Source organism: Pseudophryne corroboree, chromosome 5 (genome assembly GCF_028390025.1).
Source record: "Pseudophryne corroboree isolate aPseCor3 chromosome 5, aPseCor3.hap2, whole genome shotgun sequence".
NCBI classification, from domain to species: domain Eukaryota; kingdom Metazoa; phylum Chordata; class Amphibia; order Anura; family Myobatrachidae; genus Pseudophryne; species Pseudophryne corroboree.
The window spans coordinates 319,101,668-319,128,037 of NC_086448.1; the positions used below are offsets into that span (position 1 = coordinate 319,101,668).

Below are 26,370 nucleotides of genomic sequence, written 5' to 3' on the forward strand. Positions count from 1 at the left end.
TTGCCATCCAAGGTGTTTTTATTGCGTCTCAGGGCGCCCCCCCCCAGCGCCCTGCACCCTCAGTGACCGAAGTGTGAAGTGTGCTGAGAGCAATGGCGCACAGCTGCAGTGCTGTGCGCTACCTTGTTGAAGACAGGACGTCTTCTGCCGCCGATTTTCGGACCTCTTCTGCCTTCTGGCTCTGTAAGGGGGCCGGCGGCGCGGCTCTGGGACCCATCCAAGCTGGGCCTGTGATCGTCCCTCTGGAGCTAATGTCCAGTAGCCTAAGAAGCCCAATCCACTCTGCACGCAGGTGAGTTCGCTTCTTCTCCCCTTAGTCCCTCGATGCAGTGAGCCTGTTGCCAGCAGGTCTCACTGAAAATAAAAAACCTAATCTAAAACTTTCACTAAGAAGCTCAGGAGAGCCCCTAGTGTGCACCCTTCTCGTTCGGGCACAGAGATCTAACTGATGCTTGGAGGAGGGTCATAGGGGGAGGAGCCAGTGCACACCAGATAGTCCTAAAGCTTTCTTTAGATGTGCCCAGTCTCCTGCGGAGCCGCTATTCCCCATGGTCCTTACGGAGTCCCCAGCATCCACTTAGGACGTTAGAGAAAGTACATAATTATGTGCAAATACATTTGCAGAGTTTGGAAAAAATCCTTACTATGTAATACCAAATCAAGCTGAACTTTTTTCTTTTACTCAAATCTATAAATGACGCAGATCAGTGCCGTAACTAGGCATTTTAGCGCTGTGTGCAAGAAATGGCATTGGCCCCCCTCCCCTATCCAAGACAGGGGCAGTGTGCGCCACAGGCGCGCAGAAAATATATAGGGGTGTGGCTTCATGGGGAAGGGTACATGGCCACAAATTGATACATTCATACTACGGTGCACAGCAGTTTCCATTATTCAAATTACGCTGCACAGTAGCGCCACTACACCAGGTAGAGCCCCTTTTACACATTACGGCAGCCAGTCCCCCTTTTTTACACATTACGGCAGACAGCGTCCCCTTTTAACACATTACAGCAGACAGCTTTCCCTTTTTACACATTACGGCAGACAGCTTCCCCTTTTTACGCATTACGGCAGACAGCGTCCCCCTTTTTACACATTACGGCACACCTGGCACAGAGGCAGTTACGGCTCTGACTGCACTGCTCAAACACACACACACACACACACACAACACACAGACTGCACTGCATAGGGTTACACACACTGCACAAGGGGGGGGGGGGATTAACACTAAAACTTACCTGCCACTGGCATGGGTTCACTACGGTATGCCGGCGGTCGGGCTCCCGGCGACCAGCATACCGGCGCCGGGAGCCCGACCGCCGGCTTACCGACAGTGTGGCGAGCGCAAATGAGCCCCTTGCGGGCTCGCTGCGCTCGCCACGCTAAGGGCACGGTGGCGTGCGCCACGCTATTTTATTCTCCCTCCAGGGGGGTCGTGGACCCCCACGAGGGAGAATAAGTGTCGGTATGCCGGCTGTCGGGATCCCGGCGTCGGTATACTGTGCGCCGGGATCCCGTCAGTCGGCATACTGAAGACCACCCCACTGGCATGCAGGGAGCAGCAGCACTTCTCAACGACAGCAACCTCCCCTTCTCAGTCCGCAGCATCTTGTGCTGTGCTGCTTTGGGCAAGAGGAGCGGGGACGGCACCTCTCCTCACCGGTCATGAATGCAGTCAGACTCAGAGTCGCCGCGCTGGTGGGCTGCTGCGGGCTGCCCGAACACTGTGGCCAGCAGTGATCGGGACACGCAGTGGGAGGAGCCATGGGTGCGATGGGGAGGCACAACCGGCAGTGCTGTGCAAGTAGCCTCACTGCATGGCTAGTCTGCCTAATACCAGACTATTTAACCTGTGCTGGCCGGAAGTGACCTCCGTACCGGGAAATCTCGGAAAACGGAGCAAATCAACTCTCATATGTCACAAATAAAGGTATCATATAGGAAACACTACTTCCCTGTCATGGAGGACCAAAAGCTGACAGCTTCACAAGTAAGAAGCATGCCAGTTAATTAAAATAATTTAACAAACCCCTTATCACCTTTGTTAGCCATTGTCTTAAAAATCCTGGACAGTCCATGCTCAGTGCGGGGGGCATCACAGACAAAATGAGCATAACTTTGCACTTCAGATGGCCCTGAACGATAGTGCCCTTGTATACAAAAACCTAATCTTACCGTGGGAGGTAAGGAGGGAGAGACTTCATTTGTTGTGATAAGCAGGAGCAGCAGTCTCTCCTGTACCCGGAACCCAGTGTACTGTATCGTGCAGGAGAGCAGGAGGGGGGGGGGCTGAGCACAACACACGGAGGAGACACTCAGGCACAGATTGTCCAGCGCTACCTGCTGTGCCTGTGATCTATATTAGCAGCGCTGGCTCCGGCAGGGAAGAAGCCGGGCGCAGCGCTACTAATATGCTATACACTACAGCGGGCAGCGCAGCAGCTGGTGGAGGTTCATCAGTGTGGATGCGGATGGTGCGCCCACAGCGCAACTGCGCTGTGTGCAATGCCCCATTCGCACACACCTAGTTACGGCACTGATGCAGATAATAATAGTGAACCTGATATGTATTTCTGTAAAATCAATTGATCCAAAAGTAAGCAACCAATATTTACCAATATTTCGAATACAAACATCCCAATATTGGCCCCAGCAGCTACCACCATCTGAACACGTAGTAGTCTTTGGGCTACGTGTTGCCGCTGTTTCGGGGGAGAGCTATGGCCAGGATCTTTAAGATTCCCTGGTCTCTTTGTAGGACCTGATGGATGCAGGATGGATCTGTATTGCATGTAGGAGGAGTCTACTAATATCCAATGCCTCTTGCTGCAGTACCCTATCAGAGGATTGCTGTCACTTCCAAATAAGCAGTGATGCTCACTTCAACTACATCTGAATTAGGCCCAATGAGTTATAACAAAATACATTGTCCAACCATGGATGCAGAGGGGTATATTCAATAAGAGTCGGGTCCACTCCGACATGCAGTTGTCGGAATGGACCCGACAACCCCTATTCAAAAGAGCGGCCAAATCCGACCGTCGGATTTGGCCGCTCCCAGTGTCTTGCCCTGCCGCTGCTGTCAGCGGCTGCGCTGACAGCAGCGGCGGGGGAAGCGGTCAGCGGCACCGGGGTGCGGGGGTGGGTGAGCTGTCAGCGACTGCCATGGGAGAGATGGTTGCGGCGGTGGGGGCAGCAGCGGGAGAGCAGCGGAGGAGGATGAGACAGAGGAGACGGGGGAGCAGCGGAGGCTCACGGAGGCGTCCATCCGGCTCCAGCAAGCAGGACCTCGCTTGCTGGAGCAGGGTGGACGCTGCCGCTGGGTTCCTGCTCTACCCGCTGCCCCCCTTTCCGTCTCCTGCTCTCCCTTTTACCTCATCTCAATCCGACTTTTTTAAAGTTGGATTGAGATTGTCGGAAATGGGTCTAAAACCGGTCAGGTTTAGCCCCGCTTCAGACAATGCACGTTGATCGGCGGCTACAGCCGCCGATCAGCGTGCATTCCGGTAAGTCGGATTTCCAGACTTGTCAGAATAAACGGGGCCCTGATGAATAGGTCGGAACCCCTTCCGACCTAAAACGGTCAGAAGCTGCCGTCTCTCCGACAAGACGGCAGCTTCCAACAGTTATTGAATATACCCCAGTGTATAAGAATAGTAACATATGTAAATAAACGTATTCCTGTGAACAGCCCTCAGTTCCTCCTGATATGAACTTACTGTTATCCTTCTTCTTTATAATGTTTTGCATGGAAATCTCGGAGAACAAAATAAGATTTTAAACCTACTGGTAAATCTTTTTATCCTAGTCCGTAGAGGATGCTGGGGACTCTGTAAGGACCATGGGGTATAGACGGGCTCCGCAGGAGACATGGGCACTATAAAGAACTTTAGAATGGGTGTGCACTGTCTCCTCCCTCTATACCCCTCCTCCAGACCTCAGTTAGAGAAACTGTGCCCAGAGGAGATGGATATTACGAGGAAAGGATTTTGTTAATCTAAGGGCAAGATTCATACCAGCCCACACCATCCACACCGTATAACCTGGAATATACGCAACCAGTTAACAGTATGAACAAAAAACAGTATCAGCTAAAGACTGATCTCAACTGTAACATAACCCTTATGTAAGCAACAACTATATACAAGCCTTGCTGATTTTGTCCTCTACGGACTAGGAGAAAAAGATTTACCGGTAGGTTTAAAATCTTATTTTCTCTTACGTCCTAGAGGATGCTGGGGACTCCGGAAGGACCATGGGGTTTATACCAAAGCTCCAGACCGGGCGGAAGAGTGCGGACGACTCTGCAGCACCGACTGAGCAAACGCAAGGTCCTCATCAGCCAGGGTATCAAAATTATAGAACTTTGCAAAAGTGTTTGAACCTGACCAGGTAGCTGCTCGGCAAAGCTGTAAAGCCGAGATGCCTCGGGCAGCCGCCCAAGAAGAGGCCACCTTCCTAGTGGATTGGGCCTTTACCGAATTTGTTAACGGCAATCCTGCTGTAGAATGAGCCTGCTGAATTGTGTTTCAGATCAATAGTCTGCTTCGAAGCAGGAGCGCCAACTTTGTTGGCTGCATACAGGACAAACAGTGCTTCTGTTTTCCGAACTCGAGCCGTCCTGGCTACATAGATTTTTAAGGCCCTGACTACATCCAGGGACTTGGAATCCTCCAAGTCACTAGTAGCCACAGGCACCACAATAGGTTGGTTCATATGAAATGAAGAACCCACCTTAAGCAAAAATTGAGGACGAGTCCTCAACTCTGCTCTATCCACATGGAAGGTCAAATAGGAGCTCTTGTGAGACAAGGCCGCCAATTCGGACACCCGCCTTGCAGATGCCAAGGCCAACAACATGACCACCTTCCAAGTGAGAAATTTCAATTCAACAGTTTGAAGAGGTTCAAACCAGTGAGACTTCAGGAACCGTAACACCACGTTAAGGTCCCAAGGTGCCACTGGAGGCTGGATGTGCAGTACTCCCTTTACAAAAGTCTGGACTTCTGGGAGAGAAGCCAATTCCTTCTGAAAGAAAATAGATAGGGCCGAAATCTGTACCTTAATGGAGCCTAATTTTAGGCCCATATCCACTCCTGTCTGTAGAAAGTGGAGAAAATGGCCCAGATGGAAATCTTCCGTAGGAGCATTCTTGGCTTCACACCAAGAAACATACTTTCTCCAGATACGGTGATAATGTTTTGCCGTCACCTCCTTCCTAGCCTTTATCAGAGTAGGGATGACTTCCTCCGGAATACATTTCCCAGCTAGGATTCGGCGTTCAACCGCCATGCCGTCAAACGTAACCGCGGTAAGTCTTGGAACACGCAGGGCCCCTGTTGTAACAGGTCCTCCCTGAGAGGAAGAGGCCATGGATCTTCTGTGAGCATCTTCTGAAGATCTGAATACCAGGCCCTTCAAGGCCAATCTGGAACAATGAGTATTATTTTCACCCTTTTTTGTCTTATTTTTGAGATGAGAGGAAGAGGGGGGAATACATAGACCGACTGAAACACCCAAGGTATCACCAAGGCGTCCACCACTACTGCCTGAGGGTCCCTTGACCTGGCACAATACCTCCGAAGCTTTTTGTTGAGGTGTGACACCATCATGTCTATGTGAGGAATTCCCCAAAGACTTGTTATCTCTGTAAAAACTTCTTGATGAAGTCCCCACTCTCCTGGATGGAGATCGTGTCTGCTGAGGAAGTCTGCTTCCCAGTTGTCCACTCCCGGAATGAAGACCGCTGACAGAGCTCTTACATGATTTTCCGCCCAGCGAAGAATCCTGGTGGCTTCCGCCATTGCCACTCTGCTCCTTGTCCCGCCTTGGCGGTTTACATGAGCCCACGGCTGTGACGTTGTCTGATTGAATCAGAACCGGTAGGTCGCGAAGAAGATCCTCCGCTTGTCGTAGGCCGTTGTATATGGCCCTCAATTCCAGTACGTTGATGTGTAGACAAGCCTCCTGGCTTGACCATAGCCCCTGAAAATTTCTTCCTTGTGTGACTGCTCCCCATTTTCGGAGGCTCGCGTCCGTGGTCACCAGAACCCAGTCCAGAATGCCGAACCTGCGACCCTCTAGAAGGTGAGCACTTTGCAGCCACCACAGGAGAGACACCCTGGCCCGGGGGGACAGGCTTATCTTCTGATGTATTAGTAGATGGGACCCGGACCACTAATCCAGGAGGTCCCACTGAAACGTCCTTGCATGAAACCTGCCGAAGGGGATGGCCTCGTAGGCTGCCACCATTTTCCCCAGAACTCGAGTGCATTGATGAACAGACACTCTTTTTGGTTTTATCAAGTCTCTGGCCATGTTCTGGAGGTCCTGGGCTTTTTCCATCGGGAGAAAAACCCTCTTCTGTTCCGTGTCCAGAATCATGCCTAGGAATGATAGTCGAGTCGTTGGAATCAATTGTGACTTTGGCAGATTGAGAATCCAACCGTGTTGTTGTAGCACTCTCAGGGAGAGCGACACGCTCTTCTGCAATTGATCTCTCGATCTTGCTTTTATCAGGAGATCGTCCAAGTATGGGATAATTGTGACTCCCTGCCTGCGCAGGAGCACCATCATCTCCGCCATCACCTTGGTGAAAATCCTCGGAGCCGTGGAAAGCCCAAACGGCAACGTCTGAAACTGGTAATGACAGTCCTGTACAGCGAATCTGAGGTACGCCTGATGAGGAGGATATATGGGGACATGAAGGTATGCATCCTTCATGTCGAGTGACACCATAAAATCCCCCCCTTCCAGACTGGAGATCACAGCCCGGAGCGATTACATCTTGAATTTGAACTTTCTCAAGTACAGGTTTAGGGATTTTAGATTTAAAATGGGTCTGACCGAACCATCCGGCTTCGGGACCACGAACAGGGTCGAATAGTACCCTTTCCCCTGTTGGACTAGGGGAACCTTGACAATCACTTGCTGTTGATACAGCTTTTGAATTGCAGCGAACACTACTTCCCTCTGGGGGAGAAGCTGGCAAGGCCGACTTGAAAAATCGGCGAGGGGGCACCTCTTCGAATTCCAGTTTGCAGCCTTGGGATACAATATCCATCGCCCAAGGATCCACGTCTGACAGAACCCAGACCTGGCTGAAGATTCGAAGACGTGCCCCCACCGGTGCGGATTCCCTCAGTGGAGCCCCAGCGTCATGCAGTGGATTTAGTAGAAGCCGGGGAGGACTTCTGCTCCTGGGAACTAGCCGTAGCAGGCATTCTTTTCCCTCTACCCTTACCTCTGGCGAGGAAAGATGAGCCCCGATCTCTTCTGGACTTACGCGACCGAAAGGACTGCATCTGATACTGTGGAGTTTTCTTTTGCTGTGGGGGAACAAAAGGCAAAAAGGTAGATTTACCCGCGGTAGCTGTGGCAACCAGGTCCGCGAGACCTTCCCCAAATAAAACTTCACCTTTGTATGGCAAAACATCCATATGTTTCTTTGAGTCGGCATCACCCGTCCATTGGCGAGTCCACAGGGCGAGCCTAGCAGAAACCGCCATGGCGTTGGCTCTCGAACCCAGCAGCCCAACGTCTCTTTGAGCATCCCTCATATATAAGACTGCGTCTTTAATGTGGCCTAAGGTTAATAAAATGGTATCCCTATCTAGGGTATCAAGGTCAGCTGACAAGGTATCTGTCCAAGCTGCAACTGCACTACACACCCATGCCGATGCTATTGCCGGTCTGAGCAAAGCACCTGTATGCGCATAAATAGACTTTAAAGTAGTTTCCTACCTGCGATCAGCAGGATCTTTGAGGGCTGCCGTGTCCGGAGACGGTAGCGCCACTCTCTTGGACAGGCGTGTTAAAGCCTTGTCCACCCTGGGTGAGGATTCCCAACGTACCCTGTCCCGTGCAGGGAAAGGATATTCCATAAGAATCCTCTTGGGAATCTGCAGTTTTTTATCAGGAGTTTCCCAAGCCTTTTCAAATAACTTGTTAAGTTCATGGGATGGGGGAAAGGTTACCTCAGGTTTCTTTTCCTTATATATGTGCACCCTCCTGTCAGGGACCGAGGGGTCATCTGTGATATGCAAAACCGCTTTTATTGCAATAATCATATAATGAATACTTTTTGCCACCCTCAGGTGCAACCTCGCTTCATCGTAGTCGACACTGGAGTCAGAGTCCGTGTCGGTATCAGTGTCTGCTATCTGGGATAGGGGACGTTTTTGAGACCCAGAAGGGCCCGGTGACCCAGCCGAAGCTGTGGATTGACTCCCTGCTCTTTCCCTGGACTCTGCTTTGTCCAATCTCTTATGTAATAAGGTCACATTTGCATTTAAAACATTCCACATGTCCATCCAATCATGAGTCGGCGTTGCCGACGGCGACACCACAATCATCTGCTCCACCTCCTCCTTAGCTGAGCCTTCCGCATCAGACATGACGACACACTCGTACCGACACCCCCACACACACAGGGATATAGTTATAAGGAGACAGTTCCCCAATAAGGCCTTTTGGAGAGACAGAGAGTGTGCCAGCACACACCCAGCGCCAACTGACACTGGAAAATAATGTCCCAGATAATAGCGCTTTTATATTAAATTACTGTGTAATACACTCACTGCGCCTTACAAGTGCCCCCCCTCCTTTTTTCAGCCCTGTGTCACAGTGTTCAGCAGGGGAGAGACTGGGGAGCCAGCTTCTCTGCAGATCTCTGTGGAGAAAATAGCGCTGATTAGTGCTGAGAGACCAATCTCCGCCCCCTCCAGCGGCGGGCTTCCGTCCCGCTCAAAATATCTCAAACTGGCGGGGGATTGAAAGAAATACTGCCTCCACAGTATCTATGCCAGATATAGAGGCTTTATTGCTGCCCAGGGCGCCCCCCCTGCGCCCATCTGTGCCCGCTAGTGTGTGTGTGTGGGAGCAATAGCGCGCAGCGTTATCGCTGCGCGCGTACCTCAATGAAGATCTGAAATCTTCTGCCACCTTGAAGTCTTCTTTTCTTCTTATACTCACCCGGCTTCTATCTTCCAGCTCTGCGAGGAGGACGGCGGTGCGGCTCCGGGACGAACAGCAAGGGGAGACCTGCGTTCCGACTCCCTCTGGAGCTAATGGTGTCCAGTAGCCTAAGAAGCAGAGCCTATCACTTAAGTAGGTCTGCTTCTCTCTCCTCAGTCCCACGATGCAGGGAGCCTGTTGCCAGCAGTGCTCCCTGAAAATAAAAAAACTAACAAAATTCTTTATCAGAGAAACTCAGGAGAGCTCCCCTGTAGTGCACCCAATCTCCTCTGGGCACATGATCTAACTGAGGTCTGGAGGAGGGGCATAGAGGGAGGAGCCAGTGCACACCCATTCTTAAGTTCTTTATAGTGCCCATGTCTCCTGCGGAGCCCGTCTATACCCCATGGTCCTTACGGAGTCCCCAGCATCCTCTAGGACGTAAGAGAAAATAAGATTTTACTTACCGATAAATCTATTTCTCGTAGTCCGTAGTGGATGCTGGGGACTCCGTCAGGACCATGGGGAATAGCGGCTCCGCAGGAGACAGGGCACAAAAATAAAGCTTTAGGATCAGGTGGTGTGCACTGGCTCCTCCCCCTATGACCCTCCTCCAAGCCTCAGTTAGGATACTGTGCCCGGACGAGCGTACACAATAAGGAAGGATAATGAATCCCGGGTAAGACTCATACCAGCCACACCAATCACACCGTACAACTTGTGATCTGAACCCAGTTAACAGTATGACAAACGTAGGAGCCTCTGAACAGACGGCTCACAACAATAACAACCCGATTTTTTTGTAACAATAACTATGTACAAGTATTGCAGACAATCCGCACTTGGGATGGGCGCCCAGCATCCACTACGGACTACGAGAAATAGATTTATCGGTAAGTAAAATCTTATTTTCTCTGACGTCCTAAGTGGATGCTGGGGACTCCGTCAGGACCATGGGGATTATACCAAAGCTCCCAAACGGGCGGGAGAGTGCGGATGACTCTGCAGCACCGAATGAGAGAACTCCAGGTCCTCTTTAGCCAGGGTATCAAATTTGTAGAATTTTACAAACGTGTTCTCCCCCGACCACGTAGCTGCTCGGCAGAGTTGTAATGCCGAGACCCCCCGGGCAGCCGCCCAGGATGAGCCCACTTTCCTTGTGGAATGGGCCTTGACAGATTTTGGTTGTGGCAAGCCTGCCACAGAATGTGCAAGTTGAATTGTGCTACAAATCCAACGAGCAATCGTCTGCTTAGAAGCAGGAGCACCCAGCTTGTTGGGTGCATACAATATAAACAGCGAGTCAGACTTTCTGACTCCAGCCGTTCTTGAAATATATATTTTCAATGCCCGGACCACGTCCAACAACTTGGAATCCTCCAAATCGTTAGTAGCCGCAGGCACCACAATAGGCTGGTTCAGGTGAAACGCTGACACCACCTTAGGCAGAAAATGAGGACGCGTCCGCAGTTCTGCCCTGTCCGAATGGAAAATCAGATATGGGCTTTTATAGGATAAAGCCGCCAATTCTGACACTCTCCTGGCTGAAGCCAGGGCCAGTAGCATGGTTACTTTCCATGTAAGATATTTCAAATCCGCCGATTTGAGTGGCTCAAACCAATGGGATTTGAGAAAATCCAAAACTACATTAAGGTCCCACGGCGCCACTGGGGGCACAACCGGGGGCTGTATATGTAGTACTCCTTTTACAAAAGTCTGGACTTCAGGAACTGAAGCCAATTCTTTCTGGAAGAAAATCGACAGGGCCGAAATTTGAACCTTAATGGACCCCAATTTGAGGCCCATAGACAATCCTGTTTGCAGGAAATGTAGGAATCGACCCAATTGAAATTCCTCCGTGGGGGCCTTCCTGGCCTCACACCACGCAACATATTTTCTCCAAATGCGGTGATAATGTTGTGCAGTCACCTCCTTCCTGGCTTTTACCAGTGTAGGAATGACCTCTTCCGGAATGCCTTTTTCCCTTAGAATTCGGCGTTCATAGAGGTAGAGGCCACGGATCCTCCGTGAGCATCTCTTGAAGTTCCGGGTACCAAGTTCTTCTTGGCCAATCCGGAGCCACGAGTATCGTTCTTACTCCCCTTTGCCGTATAATTCTCAGTACTTTTGGTATGAGAGGCAGAGGAGGGAACACATACACTGACTGGAACACCCACGGTGTTACCAGAGCGTCCACAGCTATTGCCTGAGGGTCTCTTGACCTGGCGCAATACCTGTCCAGTTTTTTGTTGAGGCGGGACGCCATCATATCCACCTTTGGTTTTTCCCAACGGTTCACAATCATGTGGAAGACTTCTGGATGAAGTCCCCACTCTCCCGGGTGTAGATCGTGTCTGCTGAGGAAGTCTGCTTCCCAGTTGTCCACTCCCGGAATGAACACTGCTGACAGTGCTATCACATGATCTTCCGCCCAGCGAAGAATCCTTGCAGCTTCTGCCATTGCTGTCCTGCTTCTTGTGCCGCCCTGTCTGTTTACGTGGGCGACTGCCGTGATGTTGTCCGACTGGATCAACACCGGCTGACCCTGAAGCAGGGGTTTTGCCAGACTTAGAGCATTGTAAATCGCTCTTAGCTCCAGTATATTTATGTGAAAAGACATCTCCAGGCTTGACCATACTCCCTGGAAGTTTCTTCCCTGTGTGACCGCTCCCCAGCCTCTCAGACTGGCATCCGTGGTCACCAGGACCCAGTCCTGTATGCCGAATCTGCGGCCCTCTAACAGATGAGCACTCTGCAACCACCACAGAAGAGACACCCTTGTCCGTGGTGATAAGGTTATCCGCTGGTGCATCTGCAGATGCGATCCGGACCATTTGTCCAACAGATCCCACTGAAAAGTTCGTGCGTGGAATCTGCCGAATGGAATCGCTTCGTAAGAAGCCACCATCTTTCCCAGGACTCTTGTGCATTGATGCACAGACACTTTTCCTGGTTTTAGGAGGTTCCTGACAAGTTTGGATAACTCCTTGGCTTTCTCCTCCGGAAGAAACACCTTTTTCTGAACCGTGTCCAGAATCATTCCCAGGAACAGCAGACGTGTTGTCGGTGTCAACTGAGATTTTGGAAAATTCAGAATCCACCCGTGTTGTTGCAGCACTAATCGGGTTAGTGCTACTCCGTCCTCCAGCTGTTCTCTGGACCTTGCCCTTATCAGGAGATCGTCCAAGTAAGGGATAATTAATACGCCTCTTCTTCGAAGAAGAATCATCATTTCGGCCATTACCTTGGTAAAGACCCGAGGTGCCGTGGACAATCCAAACGGCAGCGTCTGAAACTGATAATGACAGTTTTGCACCACGAACCTGAGGTACCCTTGATGTGAAGGGCAAATTGGGACATGCAGGTAAGCATCCTTTATGTCCAGGGACACCATAAAGTCCCCTTCTTCCAGATTCGCTATCACTGCTCTGAGTGACTCCATCTTGAATTTGAATTTCTGTATGTACAGGTTCAAAGATTTCAGATTTAGAATAGGTCTTACCGAGCCGTCCGGCTTCGGTACCACAAATAGCGTGGAGTAATACCCTTTTCCCTGTTATAGGAGGGGTACCTTGACTATCACCTGCTGAGAAAACAGCTTGTGAATGGCTTCCAATACCGTCGCCCTGTCTGAGGGAGACGTTGGCAAAGCAGACTTTAGGAACCGGCGAGGGGGAGACTTCTCGAACTCCAACCTGTAACCCTGAGATACTACCTGCAGGATCCAGGGGTCCACCTGTGAGCAAGCCCACTGTGCGCTGAAATTCTTGAGTCGACCCCCCACCGCTCCTGAGTCCGCTTGTAAAGCCCCAGCGTCATGCTGAGGGCTTTGCAGAACCCTGGGAGGGCTTCTGTTCCTGGGCAGGGGCAGCTTGCTGTCCTCTCTTACCCCTTCCTCTGCCCCGGGGCAGATATGACTGTCCTTTTGCCCGCTTGTTCTTATAGGACCGAAAGGACTGCGGCTGAAAAGACGGTGTCTTTTTCTGTTGGGAGGGGGTCTGAGGTAAAAAGGTGGATTTTCCGGCAGTTGCCGTGGCCACCAGATCCGATAGACCGATGCCAAATAATTCCTCCCCTTTATACGGCAATACTTCCATATGTCGTTTAGAATCCGCATCACCTGACCACTGTCGCGTCCATAAACTTCTTCTGGCAGATATGGACATCGCATTTACTCTCGATGCCAGAGTGCAAATATCCCTCTGAGCATCTCGCATATAAAGAAAAGCATCCTTTAATTGCTCTATAGTCAATAAAATACTGTCCCTATCCAGGGTATCAATATTTTCAGTCAGGGAATCCGACCAGACCACCCCAGCACTGCACATCCAGGCTGAGGCGATGGCTGGTCGCAGTATAACACCAGTATGTGTGTATATACTTTTTAGGGTAGTTTCCAGCCTCCTATCAGCTGGATCCTTGAGGGCGGCCGTATCTGGAGACGGTAACGCCACTTGTTTTGATAAGCGTGTGAGCGCCTTATCCACCCTAGGGGGTGTTTCCCAGCGCGCCCTAACCTCTGGCGGGAAAGGGTATAATGCCAATAACTTTTTTGAAATTAGCACTTTTCTATCTGGGTTAACCCACGCTTCATCACATACATCATTCAATTCCTCTGATTCAGGAAAAACTATCGGTAGTTTTTTCACCCCCCACATAATACCCCTTTTTGTGGTACTTGCAGTATCAGAGATATGCAAAGCCTCCTTCATTGCCGTGATCATATAACGTGTGGCCCTACTTGAAAATACGTTTGTTTCTTCACCGTCGACACTAGATTCAGTGTCCGTGTCTGGGTCTGTGTCGACCGACTGAGGTAAAGGGCGTTTTACAGCCCCTGACGGTGTCTGAGACGCCTGGGCAGGTACCAACTGGTTTTCCGGCCGTCTCATGTCGTCAACTGATTTTTGTAATGTGCTGACATTATCACGTAATTCCATAAACAAAGCCATCCATTCCGGTGTCGACTCCCTGGGGGGTGACATCACCATTATCGGCAATTGCTCTGCCTCCACACCAACATCGTCCTCATACATGTCGACACACACGTACCGACACACAGCAGACACACAGGGAATGCTCTTATCGAAGACAGGACCCCACTAGCCCTTTGGGGAGACAGAGGGAGAGTTTGCCAGCACACACCCAAGCGCTATAATATATATGGGAACAACCTTATATAAGTGTTGTATCCTTATAGCAGCTTAAATATATAAAATATCGCCAAAAAAAGTGCCCCCCCTCTCTGTTTTACCCTGTTTCTGTAGTGCAGTGCAGGGGAGAGTCCTGGGAGCCTTCCTCACAGCGGAGCTGAGCAGGAAAATGGCGCTGTGTGCTGAGGAGAATAAGCCCCGCCCCCTATTCCGGCGGGCTTTTCTCCCGGAGTTTGAGATATCTGGCATGGGTTTAATACATCCATATAGCCTCAAGGGCTATATGTGATGTATTTTTTAGCCATAAAAGGTATTATACATTGCTGCCCAGGGCGCCCCCAGCAGCGCCCTGCACCCTCCGTGACCTAAGGTGTGAAGTGTGTGACAACAATGGCGCACAGCTGCAGTGCTGTGCGCTACCTTCATGAAGACTGAAAAGCCTTCTGCCGCCGGTTTCTGGACCTTCAATCTTCAGCATCTGCAAGGGGGGTCGGCGGCGCGGCTCCGGGACGAACCCCAGGGTGAGACCTGTGTTCCGACTCCCTCTGGAGCTAATGGTGTCCAGTAGCCTAAGAAGCCAATCCATCCTGCACGCAGGTGAGTTGAACTTCTCTCCCCTAAGTCCCTCGATGCAGTGAGCCTGTTGCCAGCAGGACTCACTGAACATAAAAAACCTAAAAACTTTTTCTAAGCAGCTCCTTAAGAGAGCCACCTAGATTGCACCCTGCTCGGACGGGCACAAAAACCTAACTGAGGCTTGGAGGAGGGTCATAGGGGGAGGAGCCAGTGCACACTACCTGATCCTAAAGCTTTATTTTTGTGCCCTGTCTCCTGCGGAGCCGCTATTCCCCATGGTCCTGACGGAGTCCCCAGCATCCACTTAGGACGTCAGAGAAAAAAGGTTTAGCAGAATCATTCTTTTACACTTGGCTAGCTTATAGCTATACTCTCACCTCAAGTTTTTTCCGTTTGTCCTGCAACTGGAAGTTCTTACTCATGGCACCATTTTCTACTGTACGATGTGTCCATCTTCCTTGCCTACTTAAATACTTTCTCTTTAGTGTGTTATGTGGAGCAGTGGGTCCTATTCTCTGTTTCTCCATTATATTCAATTAGTTATAAGGGGTTCGGTATGATTTATCACAGCACGGGATGCCAAATGTCATTATACACATCAGCATCCCGAGCGGTAGAATGCCGGCAGGGGGGCGAACGCATTTAAGCCCCTTGCGGGCTCGGAGGCAAGCTTTGCTCGCCACAGGTTCTATTCTCCCTCCATGGGTGTCGTGGACACCCATAGAGGGGGAATCACCTACCTCGCCGGTATAGCAGCGGCAGTATGGTGCCCCCGTTGGGATCCCAGTGTCTATATTGTGACTGCAGGGATCCAGATCATTGGTATGCTAACCGCATACAGTTATAAGTGCTTGTTAAATATGTTATGTGAGCATGCCAATCTTTGACCTCAATAATATGATTTTCTTAGCGGAAACCATTGTTGTGAGAAGCAGCCATGTACCAAGGAAGAGTGTCAAGAAGGGAAAAGCAGCATAGAAGTCCTTCCGCTGCACATTTCTACATGTCCTCTATGTGGGATGTACAGATCTTGACCCAGTGCAATCACACAGCCTACACAGAAACACACTAATAGCAGCACAAGCTCCTGGGACATCATACAGCCAACATCACACTGATCTCTTATAAGTCAATCCCCCCACATGAATAGGCAATATGAGGCTGGTACTGCTCCTTGGACTTGTAGTCCCATAGCTAAACTGTCACACAGCACATGTACCCCCACACCCGCAGTCACAGGGGGCTCTTGAGCCGCACTATCCTCTCTTGCGGGGGTCCCCACAGCACAGTCGGCAACAGGGATAATGCACTGATACATATGGACAGCTCACCTGTGGGATGTCCCTCTCAGTCGTGGCAGAGCCAGCGGCGTTAGGTGAGATCACAAGCTCAGCTTCGGTATGTTTCTCACAGGGTCGGCGGCCTACTCTCCATGCCGCAGCCACTCGCTGCTTGCTGATGCAGTGACTGGTCACAACAGTTTCCGAGGATGGCTGCGCAGTAACCAGAAACAGGAACACCCCAACTAATATACATAGCAGTGGAAAGGAGGCAGTGGGGGATCTTACAGATTGCTGTGGTGGTGACTGGTTCCGCCCACAATCTGCTGGACGCCCCAGCTGCACCACCCTAGTTATGGTCCTGCCTCTGAAGAAGCTAAATAATAAGGGAAATACCAAGTAACCAGTTGGGACGGCAGCTTCACTTTGTACCACACTGGTCAGAGATAAAGATATTTCCAATACCAGAATCCTCTGTTCTATGGAGCAAGGCATCAGATACATACTAATAGTCTAACCAAGAAAATGTACGATGTGGGTGATGAAAGAAAGAATATTTGCTAGAGACTTGGTATAAATGTCTCCAAGTAACTAACAATAAAAAGGAGTTAGTGTAAAACAGCCAACGCGGTCACATAAAAAAATCACCACCTAACACAAGATAACCTAGAGATTCTATTCTTAAGAAAATGCTTAAAAATAATAAAAGAGCACAACCTGTGCAAAGATTGGGTCTATACTCACATGTACACAAGAATCATAGCTCCCATCACCATGACAAAGCGACTGAAGGAAGAATAGAAGTACACTATGCTGAGGAGAATAGCTGCCCGGGACACGGTGTACATCCAGTCAAGCCAATCACGGTTAATGTCTTCTTCATTCATTACAGGACCACCTTGAGCATTCATTTGAACGTTCTGATTCGCCTCAGGTACAATGTTTGGAGCTGCTCTTGGAGGGTTTGGAGGGGGACGATCGGAGTTTATCATGGCAGTTGCAGCTGGCTGTGCGGAGGCATTACCAAGTGTAGCTTGGCTGGAGGCCACTGCTTGACTATATGATTAAAAAAGGAGAATAAGGTTATGTATCCACAATAGGATAACACAAATATAAATTGTTTTGATTGTGATGCAAGCCAAATACTGAAACACAAACCAAAACCCCCAACAATGCAAGGCACACAGTGAATAGAAAAAGTTACAATTTAACATGGAAGTCTTTATATTAAGTACATAAAAAAAAAATGTATATGCTATATGTAATTTGTATTATTTTATACATACACTATATGGACTTTGCAGTGTAAGAGCGCATACTATGCATCTATTGCCGTCATAGGGGCGCATTCAATAGCTGTCGGAAGTTGCAGTCTTGTCGGAAAAACAGCAGCTTCTGACCGATTTCGGTCGGAAGGGGTTCCTTCCGATCTATTTAAAAAGAGAAGTTTTTTTACGACAAGTCGGGAATTCCCAACTTGTCAGAAAACATGTGGATCGGCGGAATAGGCTCCGATCCGCGAGCTTCTGTCGGAAACGGGGTCAAAGTCGACAGGTTTTGGTCCCCTTTCAGACAATGTCAATCCAAATTCGGAAAAAAAGTCGGATTGAGCAGGGCATCCCCCTGGCCAGGCTCCTCACATCCCGCTTCCACAGATATTACCCTCGCTGCCGCAGACTTTCCCTCTGCCGGCCGCCGCCGGCAGCTGTCCCTGCCGCCTCCCCCACCGCTGGCAGCTCCCCCCGCCGCCATTCAGCTCCCCCCGCCGCCGCTGTCAGTGCACCCGGTAGCCGCTGACAGCTGCGGCAGGACAGGACCCAGGTACGGCCAAATCAGACAGTCGGATTTGGCTCAAATCCGACAGTCAGATTTGGCCGTCCATTGAATAGCCCTTGTCGCAGAGGCGGAACTACCGCCAGTGCAACCAGTGCGTTGCACTGGGGCCCGCCTCTGTCCAGGGGCCCAAAGCATGTAATGAGTCAAACTGACTCATTACATGCCGCTGTGTGCTGCGGGCAACCGCTGCCCGCAGCACACAGCCGCCCGGAGAGGAGCGCAGCGGCACGGGGGTAAGGAGGAGGAGGGAGGTGGAGGAGGGAGGTGGAGGAGGGAGCCGTAGCAGCGCTTTGTTACTGGTGGAGGCGCTGCTGCCCCTCTGCTTCACTATAGGCTGTCTTCCGAGAACAGCCTATAGTGAAGCAGACGGGCAGCAGCAGCAGCGCCTCCACCAATAACACAGCGCTGCTGCGGCTCCCTCCTCCACCTCCCTCCTACTCCTCCTTTCCTGCCCGGGAATCGTCAGAAGCTGCACCGAGGAGCCTGAGCCAGCGGAGAGGATAAGTATAATTCTTCTTTCTTTCTGTCTTTCTTGGGACTGCCTGCCGCAATGTGTAAAAATGGGGAATCTGCCTACCGCAATGGAGTAAAAAGGGAAATCTGCCTGCCGCAATGTGTAAAAATGGGGACTCTGCCTGCCGCTATGTGTAAAAAGGGGGAATCTGCCTGCCGCTATGTGTAAAAAGGGGGAATCTGCCTGCCGCAATGTGTAAAAAGGGGGAATCTGCCTGCCGCAATGTGTAAAAAGGGGGAATCTGCCTGCCGCAATGTGTAAAAAGGGGGACTCTGCCTGCCGCAATGTGTAAAAAGGGGGACTCTGCCTGCCGCAATGTGTAAAAAGGGTGAATCTGCCTGCCGCAGTGTGTAAAAAGGGGGAATCTGCCTGCCGTAATGTGTAAAAAGGGGGACGCTGTCTGCAGTTGTGTGTAAAAAGGGGGACGCTGTCTGCCGTTATGTGTAAAAAGTGTAAGCTGTCTGCCGTAATGTGTAAAAAGGGGACGCCGTCTGCCGTAATGTGTAAAAAGGGGACGCTGTCTGCCGTAATGTGTAAAAAGGGGGACGCTGTCTGCCGTAATGTGTAAAAAGTGTACGCTGTCTGCCACTATGTGTAAAAAGTGCACGCTGTCTGCCGTAATGTGTAAAAAGGGGACGCTGTCTGCCGTAATGTGTAAAAAGAGGAATCTGTCCGCCGTAAGGTGTAAAAGGGTCTCTACCTGGTGTAGTGGTGCTACTGTGTGGCGTAATTTGAATAATGGAGACTACTGTGCACCGTTTTATGAATTGGTATTATTTTGTGGCCACACCCCTTCCCCACGAAGCCACGCCACTATGTATTTTTGCGCGCACTGCCCCCGTTTTGCATGCAGGGGTGGGGCTCCGATGCAGTTTCTAGCACACAGTGCTAAAATGTCTAGTTACGGCACTGTTGCTAGGTATCCATTTCCCTGGCCCTGAGCAGGTCCCCCTCACCAGATCCTCTCCAGGGGTGAGGGGATGGACTTGGATGGGATGGGGAGGGGGGCCAAAGCATTTTGTCGCACCTGGGCCCACCGATCGCTAGTTCCACCACTGCCTTGTCAGATCCATTCCAACAAATGCGTGTCAGAATGGATCCAACACTTATTGAATACACCCCATAAACTGCATTCCAGCAAGGATACATGGATTAGCCCTTAAGCGTGCAGCGTCTGGCTTCTGATTTGCTCTAAACTGTACTTTCTAGCCACCATCAATAATAATATGAACTTTTCTTTTATTAGTTACAACAACTTGAGTGTAGTAAAGAAGGAACAGGTATAAATGTGAAGAATGTCATTTAGTAATAACAAAAATAACACTAAAGGATTTTTCCTTTAGATATACACAGTACATGAAGGATGTTATTTATTGTACTGGCAGCTTTATATATTCTAAAGAGGAACGTTTTACAGAGACTGTGGCAATGTACAATCAAACTAATTAGAAGGCCCCGAGTGTTACCTACAGAATACAGGATGATTGCATGTATATATACCACCGGACAAAGTTTTTAGAACGCCCTCATTTTCCCATTTTGTATTGAAATTTACCCTGAAATTAAAGCATAAACAAAAACAACTGGAAACAAAATAAATCATAAAATCATTTTGTTTAACAATGTTTTATGTACATTTTGACTCGAAGTAGCCACGTTTTGCAGATGTAACCGCCGAACACTCTTGTGTTATTCTTTCTATAATGGAAATCAAACATTGTTCATGACATTCTTCCCAACACCGTTGCAGAAGTTCCCACAAATGTGTTGCACTTGTAGGCCTCTCTGCTTTCATCCTTCTGGTTATTTCAACCCAAACCAGCTCGATGAGATTTAAGGACCTCATTCCGCTTCGATCACCACTGAGACAGAAATAGCATGTGAAGAGCCACCCAGAAAGGTAAGAGGCCAGCTGATGAAATTGCATAACTGAGATGCATACGCAGAAATCGAGTACCATCAACAGCTGCGGTTGACCCGAGGCTACTCAGTATAATGATAATGCAGTCGCACCAGGTGCCATGTTTTCAATCGCAGGAATCACAGCTGACATCAGAGACATGCCGCTAAAACTACCATGACACGCATGCATTTCCCCAGCCACTCCCAGCAAGATGCGAGCACGTAAGAATCACGGGTCATGCACACGTAATGCATTCACAGCGCATGCGAAGTCCGATAACACCGGTCAACACGAATTTGGAGTCTGCGTTCTGCATATCTGATTTTTATTTCTTCCACATTACTAATTAAAGAAAAAAGTTTTACCTGAAAAAGTTTGCTTTTGTAGCCATCAGAATGAATTTACATATACTGTATTAAGAAAATTTCCCTATTTTCATAACTTTATTGTATGTTAAAATAAAACAAACTTTTGTTATGAATTTGAATGACTTATTTACAAATTTTTTTAAACAAACAACTACTGTAACAGAATATATAAAAAAAGTTTAGAAATTAATATTTTTCATATTTCTTCTGTGATTGTATCGACTTTCTCTTATTAGCCCCCAAATATAATCCTCCATAATACTCCATTTTTATTACTACTCAGTTATCTGTGCATGAGTTGCTGACAGGCTGTGTTAAGTCTGCTCTACCCCAAAGACGTCCATCTTATTTCCGTGCACTGTTTATTCTCTTATTTATTACATGTACAGTGATCTATTCTGCAGAACTACAGCTATAGTATATGAACAATTATTCCAGTCTGTATTAATAAAAGGTTTACAGTTCCAGAAATCTCATCGTCTGTGCATTGAGAGATGGACATGGTTTAGCTATCTGAATAGTTACACACTGCTTACGTGTAATGAGGGTCAGAATACCACTTGCTTTCCCCCCGCTTGTCCCCTCCCTTACTTATTAAAACTTCTCCTTTATAAGGTCATTCAAAAACTTTAATATTTTTTGATCATTGTAAAAGGGACAAAAGCAAAGATTTTCAAAAATAAACAAAGGTTTTGATTATTTTTTATAGAGAAACATAAAATAGTAATTAAAATAGAGACTCAAATTTTTTTATTTTTTTTATTGACCGGTGTAATCAGCTGATTTGCAATTTAGCAAAATTGCAACTGAAGCTGACTAAGGCTCAAAGTATACAGTCTGTTCTTGTTCTCAAATGCAGTTAGTTCTAACATAGCCTGGAGGTGTGTCTTGGGTCATTATCTTGCTACAGTAGAATGAACCCTTGACCAACCAGGGGTAGACCACATGGTATTGCATGGAGCTGCACAAAGGTTCAGGTTTCCTCAAAAGAGCCCCAGTCAATCACGCTTCCTCCTCTATATTTGACAATTCGCATCACAGGGCTTCAGTTACTAAGCAGTGGCTTTTTTCCTAGCATGTTTCAGGCCAATGCTTTTAATAGCAAAACATGTGGGTGTTTTGGCATTAAAAGCATTGCCTTGAAAATTTTGGGCTGGGAAGTGGCAGCCAAAAAAAAACCTACACACTGAATAAAAAGTGGAAAGATGGGTGTGTTCTAAAACTTCTGAAGGGCAGAGAAGTTATGTATGTATGTATGTGTGTATGATACAGGGGATGTGGCATTACTCGTGCAGCGGCACGTAGAAATCAGAAAAAAAGCTTTAATACTGCAAAATGCGAAATAGCCATATAGGAGATGGTTTCCCAGCTTTCTATCAGAGTATTCATGAGCTAAAACAAATGATGGTGATGGACAGTTTTAAATTACATACAGCTTAACATAATGTAAACATACACGAGAGAAAAGGAAGAAACTTACTACTGTATGTAGTACTGTCTTGCATACATCTGCTGCCACCACATAATTTGCAAAGGGCTGAGGACCGAATAAACTGGAAGCACAGCCGGTGCTCCTTGCCCGGGAAGAGGATTTCCTGCATGTCTACAAGGGAAACCCAAGTTATGTTTCAGTAAACATACCACCAATCTACTATATAAAAGTGAAAATCTATCTTTCTATACAAATCCACAGTTTACAAGTGAAGATCGTGAAATTTTACATACAAGCGTATTAAAACACAGCGGAGGCAACTAAAACAATTAGAAATCCCTAGCACCCCTGGGGGTGGGGGGGTGGGACAGCAGCACAGAGTATGTCAGTAGACAGTATAACTGTGGAAGGCCTGGAGCCATTTACACCAAACTTGGTACACATCTGATTTACAATCTGGGAACAAACTCTGTAGTGGTTAGACACCCCTAGGGGTGGGGCAGCAGCACAAAGTATTTCAGGAAAAAGCATAACTCCCGAATGCCTGGACCAATTTACACCAAATTTGGTACACATATGACTTACACTCTGGGATCAAACACTGTGGGGTTAACACACCACTAGCACCCCTAGGGGTGGTCCAGCAGCACAGACTATATTAGGACATGCATGATATGTCAGTGATGACACGGCTGCATGTGACAGGGCCAGTGACATGATGTGAGGACGGGAATGCAAGTAGCACAAACCCACACACAGAGTTATATAGTGGAAGTAGCACAGTCCCCCAGCAGCACAGAGTATATCAGGAGATACATAATGTGCTGCGCTATATAAGAAACTGTAAAAAAAAAATCGATAATTTCACAGGGGCACTGAAATGATGCAAGTAGGGGAATGGGGGAAGCAGGAAGCCACAGACAGAGTTGTATAGTGGGAAGAGCAGGGTCCCTTGGGGGGACCAAAAGGGGTCCAGCCACTACACAAAGTGCGTCAGGGAAGCAAGATACGCCTATATACTAGATCTCCAACCAACGTAAATTAACGAACAACTATCATTCTAATTTACCATCCATACAATGTTATTTCTACTGTGTTTAATATTTACATTTATTTTTGTAAACAGACATTCTTAAAATCCTGGGCAACGCTAGGTACTCCAGCTAGTTCTTACATAGAACTGATTAACTTAATGGTTGCCCATTATCAATACAAACACAAGGTTAAAATAAAATGCCCTAAAATATTCAACTGGAAAATCACAGACCATCTGGTATTAGGAAATGCTACAACAATAATCTTAAATAAAAAAATTAAAAATCTGACTTACTGCTGTCTGTTGTAGGACAAGGCGTGGCTGTACATGGCATCCATATATGTATGAGAGGTATGGCGAAGTCTCAGGCTGTCCTCAGTTCTAGGGTTGGATGAAGCGGATGGCATATCCTGGCTGGTAGATGCAGGGGAAGATCCTGAGTGTTCTGAACTCTGGAATAAGTCACATCTGATTATTATTTCTCAGAAGTAGTAGGTGTAAAATGTAAGTCATCCGAATAAGAACGGAGCATTAAATCACTTTGCAAAATAAGAAAAAATATCCTAAAAAGTGATTAATTACTTTGTATGTAGATTTCTACATTTTTTGGTTATGTACAAATTTTCCCGTGCTGGAAAAATGGCTTTCTACCCTGATTTTGGCAGGATCACAGTACAATGCTTTTCTGGGCTTGCTGCTGATTACTCCTTACTGGCTGTGTTACATCACTATAGTGTCATGCACTATGATGCCATGTGCCTACTCCTAGGGAGCTGTAGTTACATGCTGGACAATGTGAGAAATATGCACACATACAGATGTAGTCACGCTCATCATTGCTGCTGCGTCATACAGGTGTCCTAGTCACACCATACAAATAGCGCTGGTATGCGATGAAAGGTAAGATAAGGCTCAAGAGGATCCACAGCATGCAATAGACAGCTTCACTACTGAGAGGAGATTACAATGAGCGACATCACTATGTCACTGCAGGCGTCAGTCACCTGTCTCTGTGACTCTCTTGGCATAGTGGTACAAGTCAATGGTTACCGTGCCCATGAGCTAGGATTCGATTCTCGCAAAGGACACACTTGTATATCTGTGTAAAACGCAGCATCCACAGCTTTGTTCTAATTTTCCCAAAACAAGTTCACAAGCCTTACAGGGGTTGGAACTGTGGGCAGACGCTGCCTATTAAAGCAATGGGGAAGCCCGGGAAGAAGTACAGTAAAATCATACTCCTAAAGATAAGACTTTCATAATTTGAAAAGCCACACTTGTATAAAATGTAATAAAAGTACCATCCACAACTTTTTTTTTTTATTTTGACTGTAATGGGCCCTACACACATGCCGATATTACTGCACGATATGAACGATCTCGTTCATTAATGAACGAGATAACGTTCATATCGTGCAGTGTGGAGTCACCAGCGATGAACGATGCGCGGCCCCGCGCTCGTTCATCGCTGGTGACATGTCGGCTGTGCATGCAGGCCAATATGGACGAGATCGTCCATATTTGCCTGCACATCTATGGAGCCGGGTGACGGGGGGAGTGAAGAAACTTCACTTTTCCCGTCACTGCCCCCCCCCGCCGCCGGGTCGCCCGTCGGTCGTATCGGCCGTCGGGCACCTTGGCGGCACATCGCCTAATGTGTAGGGCGCATAAATCTGTGTGCATGTCTGATTCTGTATACGAAACACGACAGAGCTTGTTTTGGGAAAATCAGAAAAAAAGCTGTATATGCTACTTTTTACACAGATATACAATACAAGTGTGTCCTTTGCTGGAATTGATACCTAGTTCATGAGCATGGCAACCATTGGTAAGACCATTATGCCAAGACAGCCACAGAGACAGGTGACTGGCACCTGCAAATACATAGCGATGTTGCTCATTTTAATTTAAAAAATTTCAATAGTGCTATGTGTCCCAGCTCCATCGCTGATTGTAATGATTTTTTTTTTTTTAATATAGAGCTAGGTAGAACTCTGAATTGCACTTTCCCTTGTGTGCATCGGAGATGCTGAGCTAATTTTTTTTCTGTATTCACATTTCTAATTAATGCAGGGATAATCTTAAACTACAAGCATTGCTTGATTTTACAATGGAGACTTCACACATGCGCAATAGTGGTTTTTAAAATGAACACCTGGTGGACAAACAACAAAATTGCACCTGCCAGAGACTCAATTAATTAAATTGTGACTTAATATGCCACGCTGCGACAAGGCGCAGGCAAACATAATGTGACTAGTTTTTGGCACTACAGACCACGCAGAGGATAGCCGAGTGTGGCTACATCTGTATGGTCAGATAACAAATGATTGTTATTCTTTGATTTTTACACAAGAATTAAGTTGTAGGATTACTATGTTATCTGTGTACTAAGCCGTAGAGAGAGATAAAGTGAACGGAGATAAAGTACCACTCAATCAGCCCCTAACTGTCAAGTTACAGGCTATATTTAAAATGACAGTTAAAACCTGATTGGTTGGTACTTTATCTCTGTTCACTTCATCTCCAAGACTTATTAGGGGTATATTCAATTGAGGTCGGATCTATTCCAACATGCATTTGTTGGAATGGATCCAACAAGGGCTATTCAATGCCCATCTCAATTCGACTTTAAAAAAGTCGAATTGAGATGGGCATTGAATAGTCCTTGTCGGCTATTTAAAAAAGTTGGCTATTTAAAAGTTGCCTATTTAAAAAAGTCGAATTGAGATGAGGGACCGGAGAGGGGGGAGACCAGCGGGGAGACAGGGGACAGCAGCGCTGCAGGAGGATGTGGCACAGCCGACCAGACCTCACGGCAGCGTCCACCCGGCTCCAGCAAGCGGGACCTCACTTGCTGGAGCAGGGTGGACGCTGCCATGAGCGGCGGCTGTGCCACATCCTCCTGCAGTGCTGTGCAGTAGCGCTGTTGTCCCCCATCTTCCCGCGTCTCTACCCTGTCTGCCCGCGGCTCTCCCCCGTCTCCTCCTCTCAGGTTCCTCATCCCAGTTCGCCTTTTTTTTGAGTCGGACTGAGATGGTCGGAAACGGGGCCCCGTTGGCCTCGTTTCCCTCAGAAGCACGTGAATCGGCAGCTATACCGCCAATTCACGTACTATTCGACAAGTCGAATTCCCCGACTTGTCAAATAAAAAAGCTGGGGACTGGATAGGTCGGAACCCCTTCCGAACTAAAAAAGTTGAAAACTGCTGTCTTTTCGACAAGACAGCAGTTCCGACCTTAATTGAATATTCCCCTTAGTATTTAGTCTATAGAATCCTATGTCCTGTTTGACACCAGTACCTGACCATAAAG

General features: G+C 48.1%; 1 protein-coding gene across 3 annotated transcripts in view; it reads right to left on the bottom strand.

The window, feature by feature from the left end:
- HERPUD2 (HERPUD family member 2) overlaps window positions 1-26,370 on the bottom strand; it is a 159,165-nt gene that overhangs the window by 42,220 nt on the left and 90,575 nt on the right. For 2 of the 3 annotated variants that reach the window (XM_063922496.1, XM_063922498.1), the window contains exons 5-7: window positions 23,351-23,508; window positions 22,069-22,191; window positions 16,712-17,023 (exon numbers count right to left, since the gene is read on the bottom strand). In XM_063922496.1, coding sequence (XP_063778566.1) covers window positions 16,712-17,023; window positions 22,069-22,191; window positions 23,351-23,508 — 593 coding nt within the window. The remainder of the gene's footprint in view (window positions 1-16,711; window positions 17,024-22,068; window positions 22,192-23,350; window positions 23,509-26,370) is intronic. The other variant, XM_063922499.1, reaches the window with a different exon arrangement.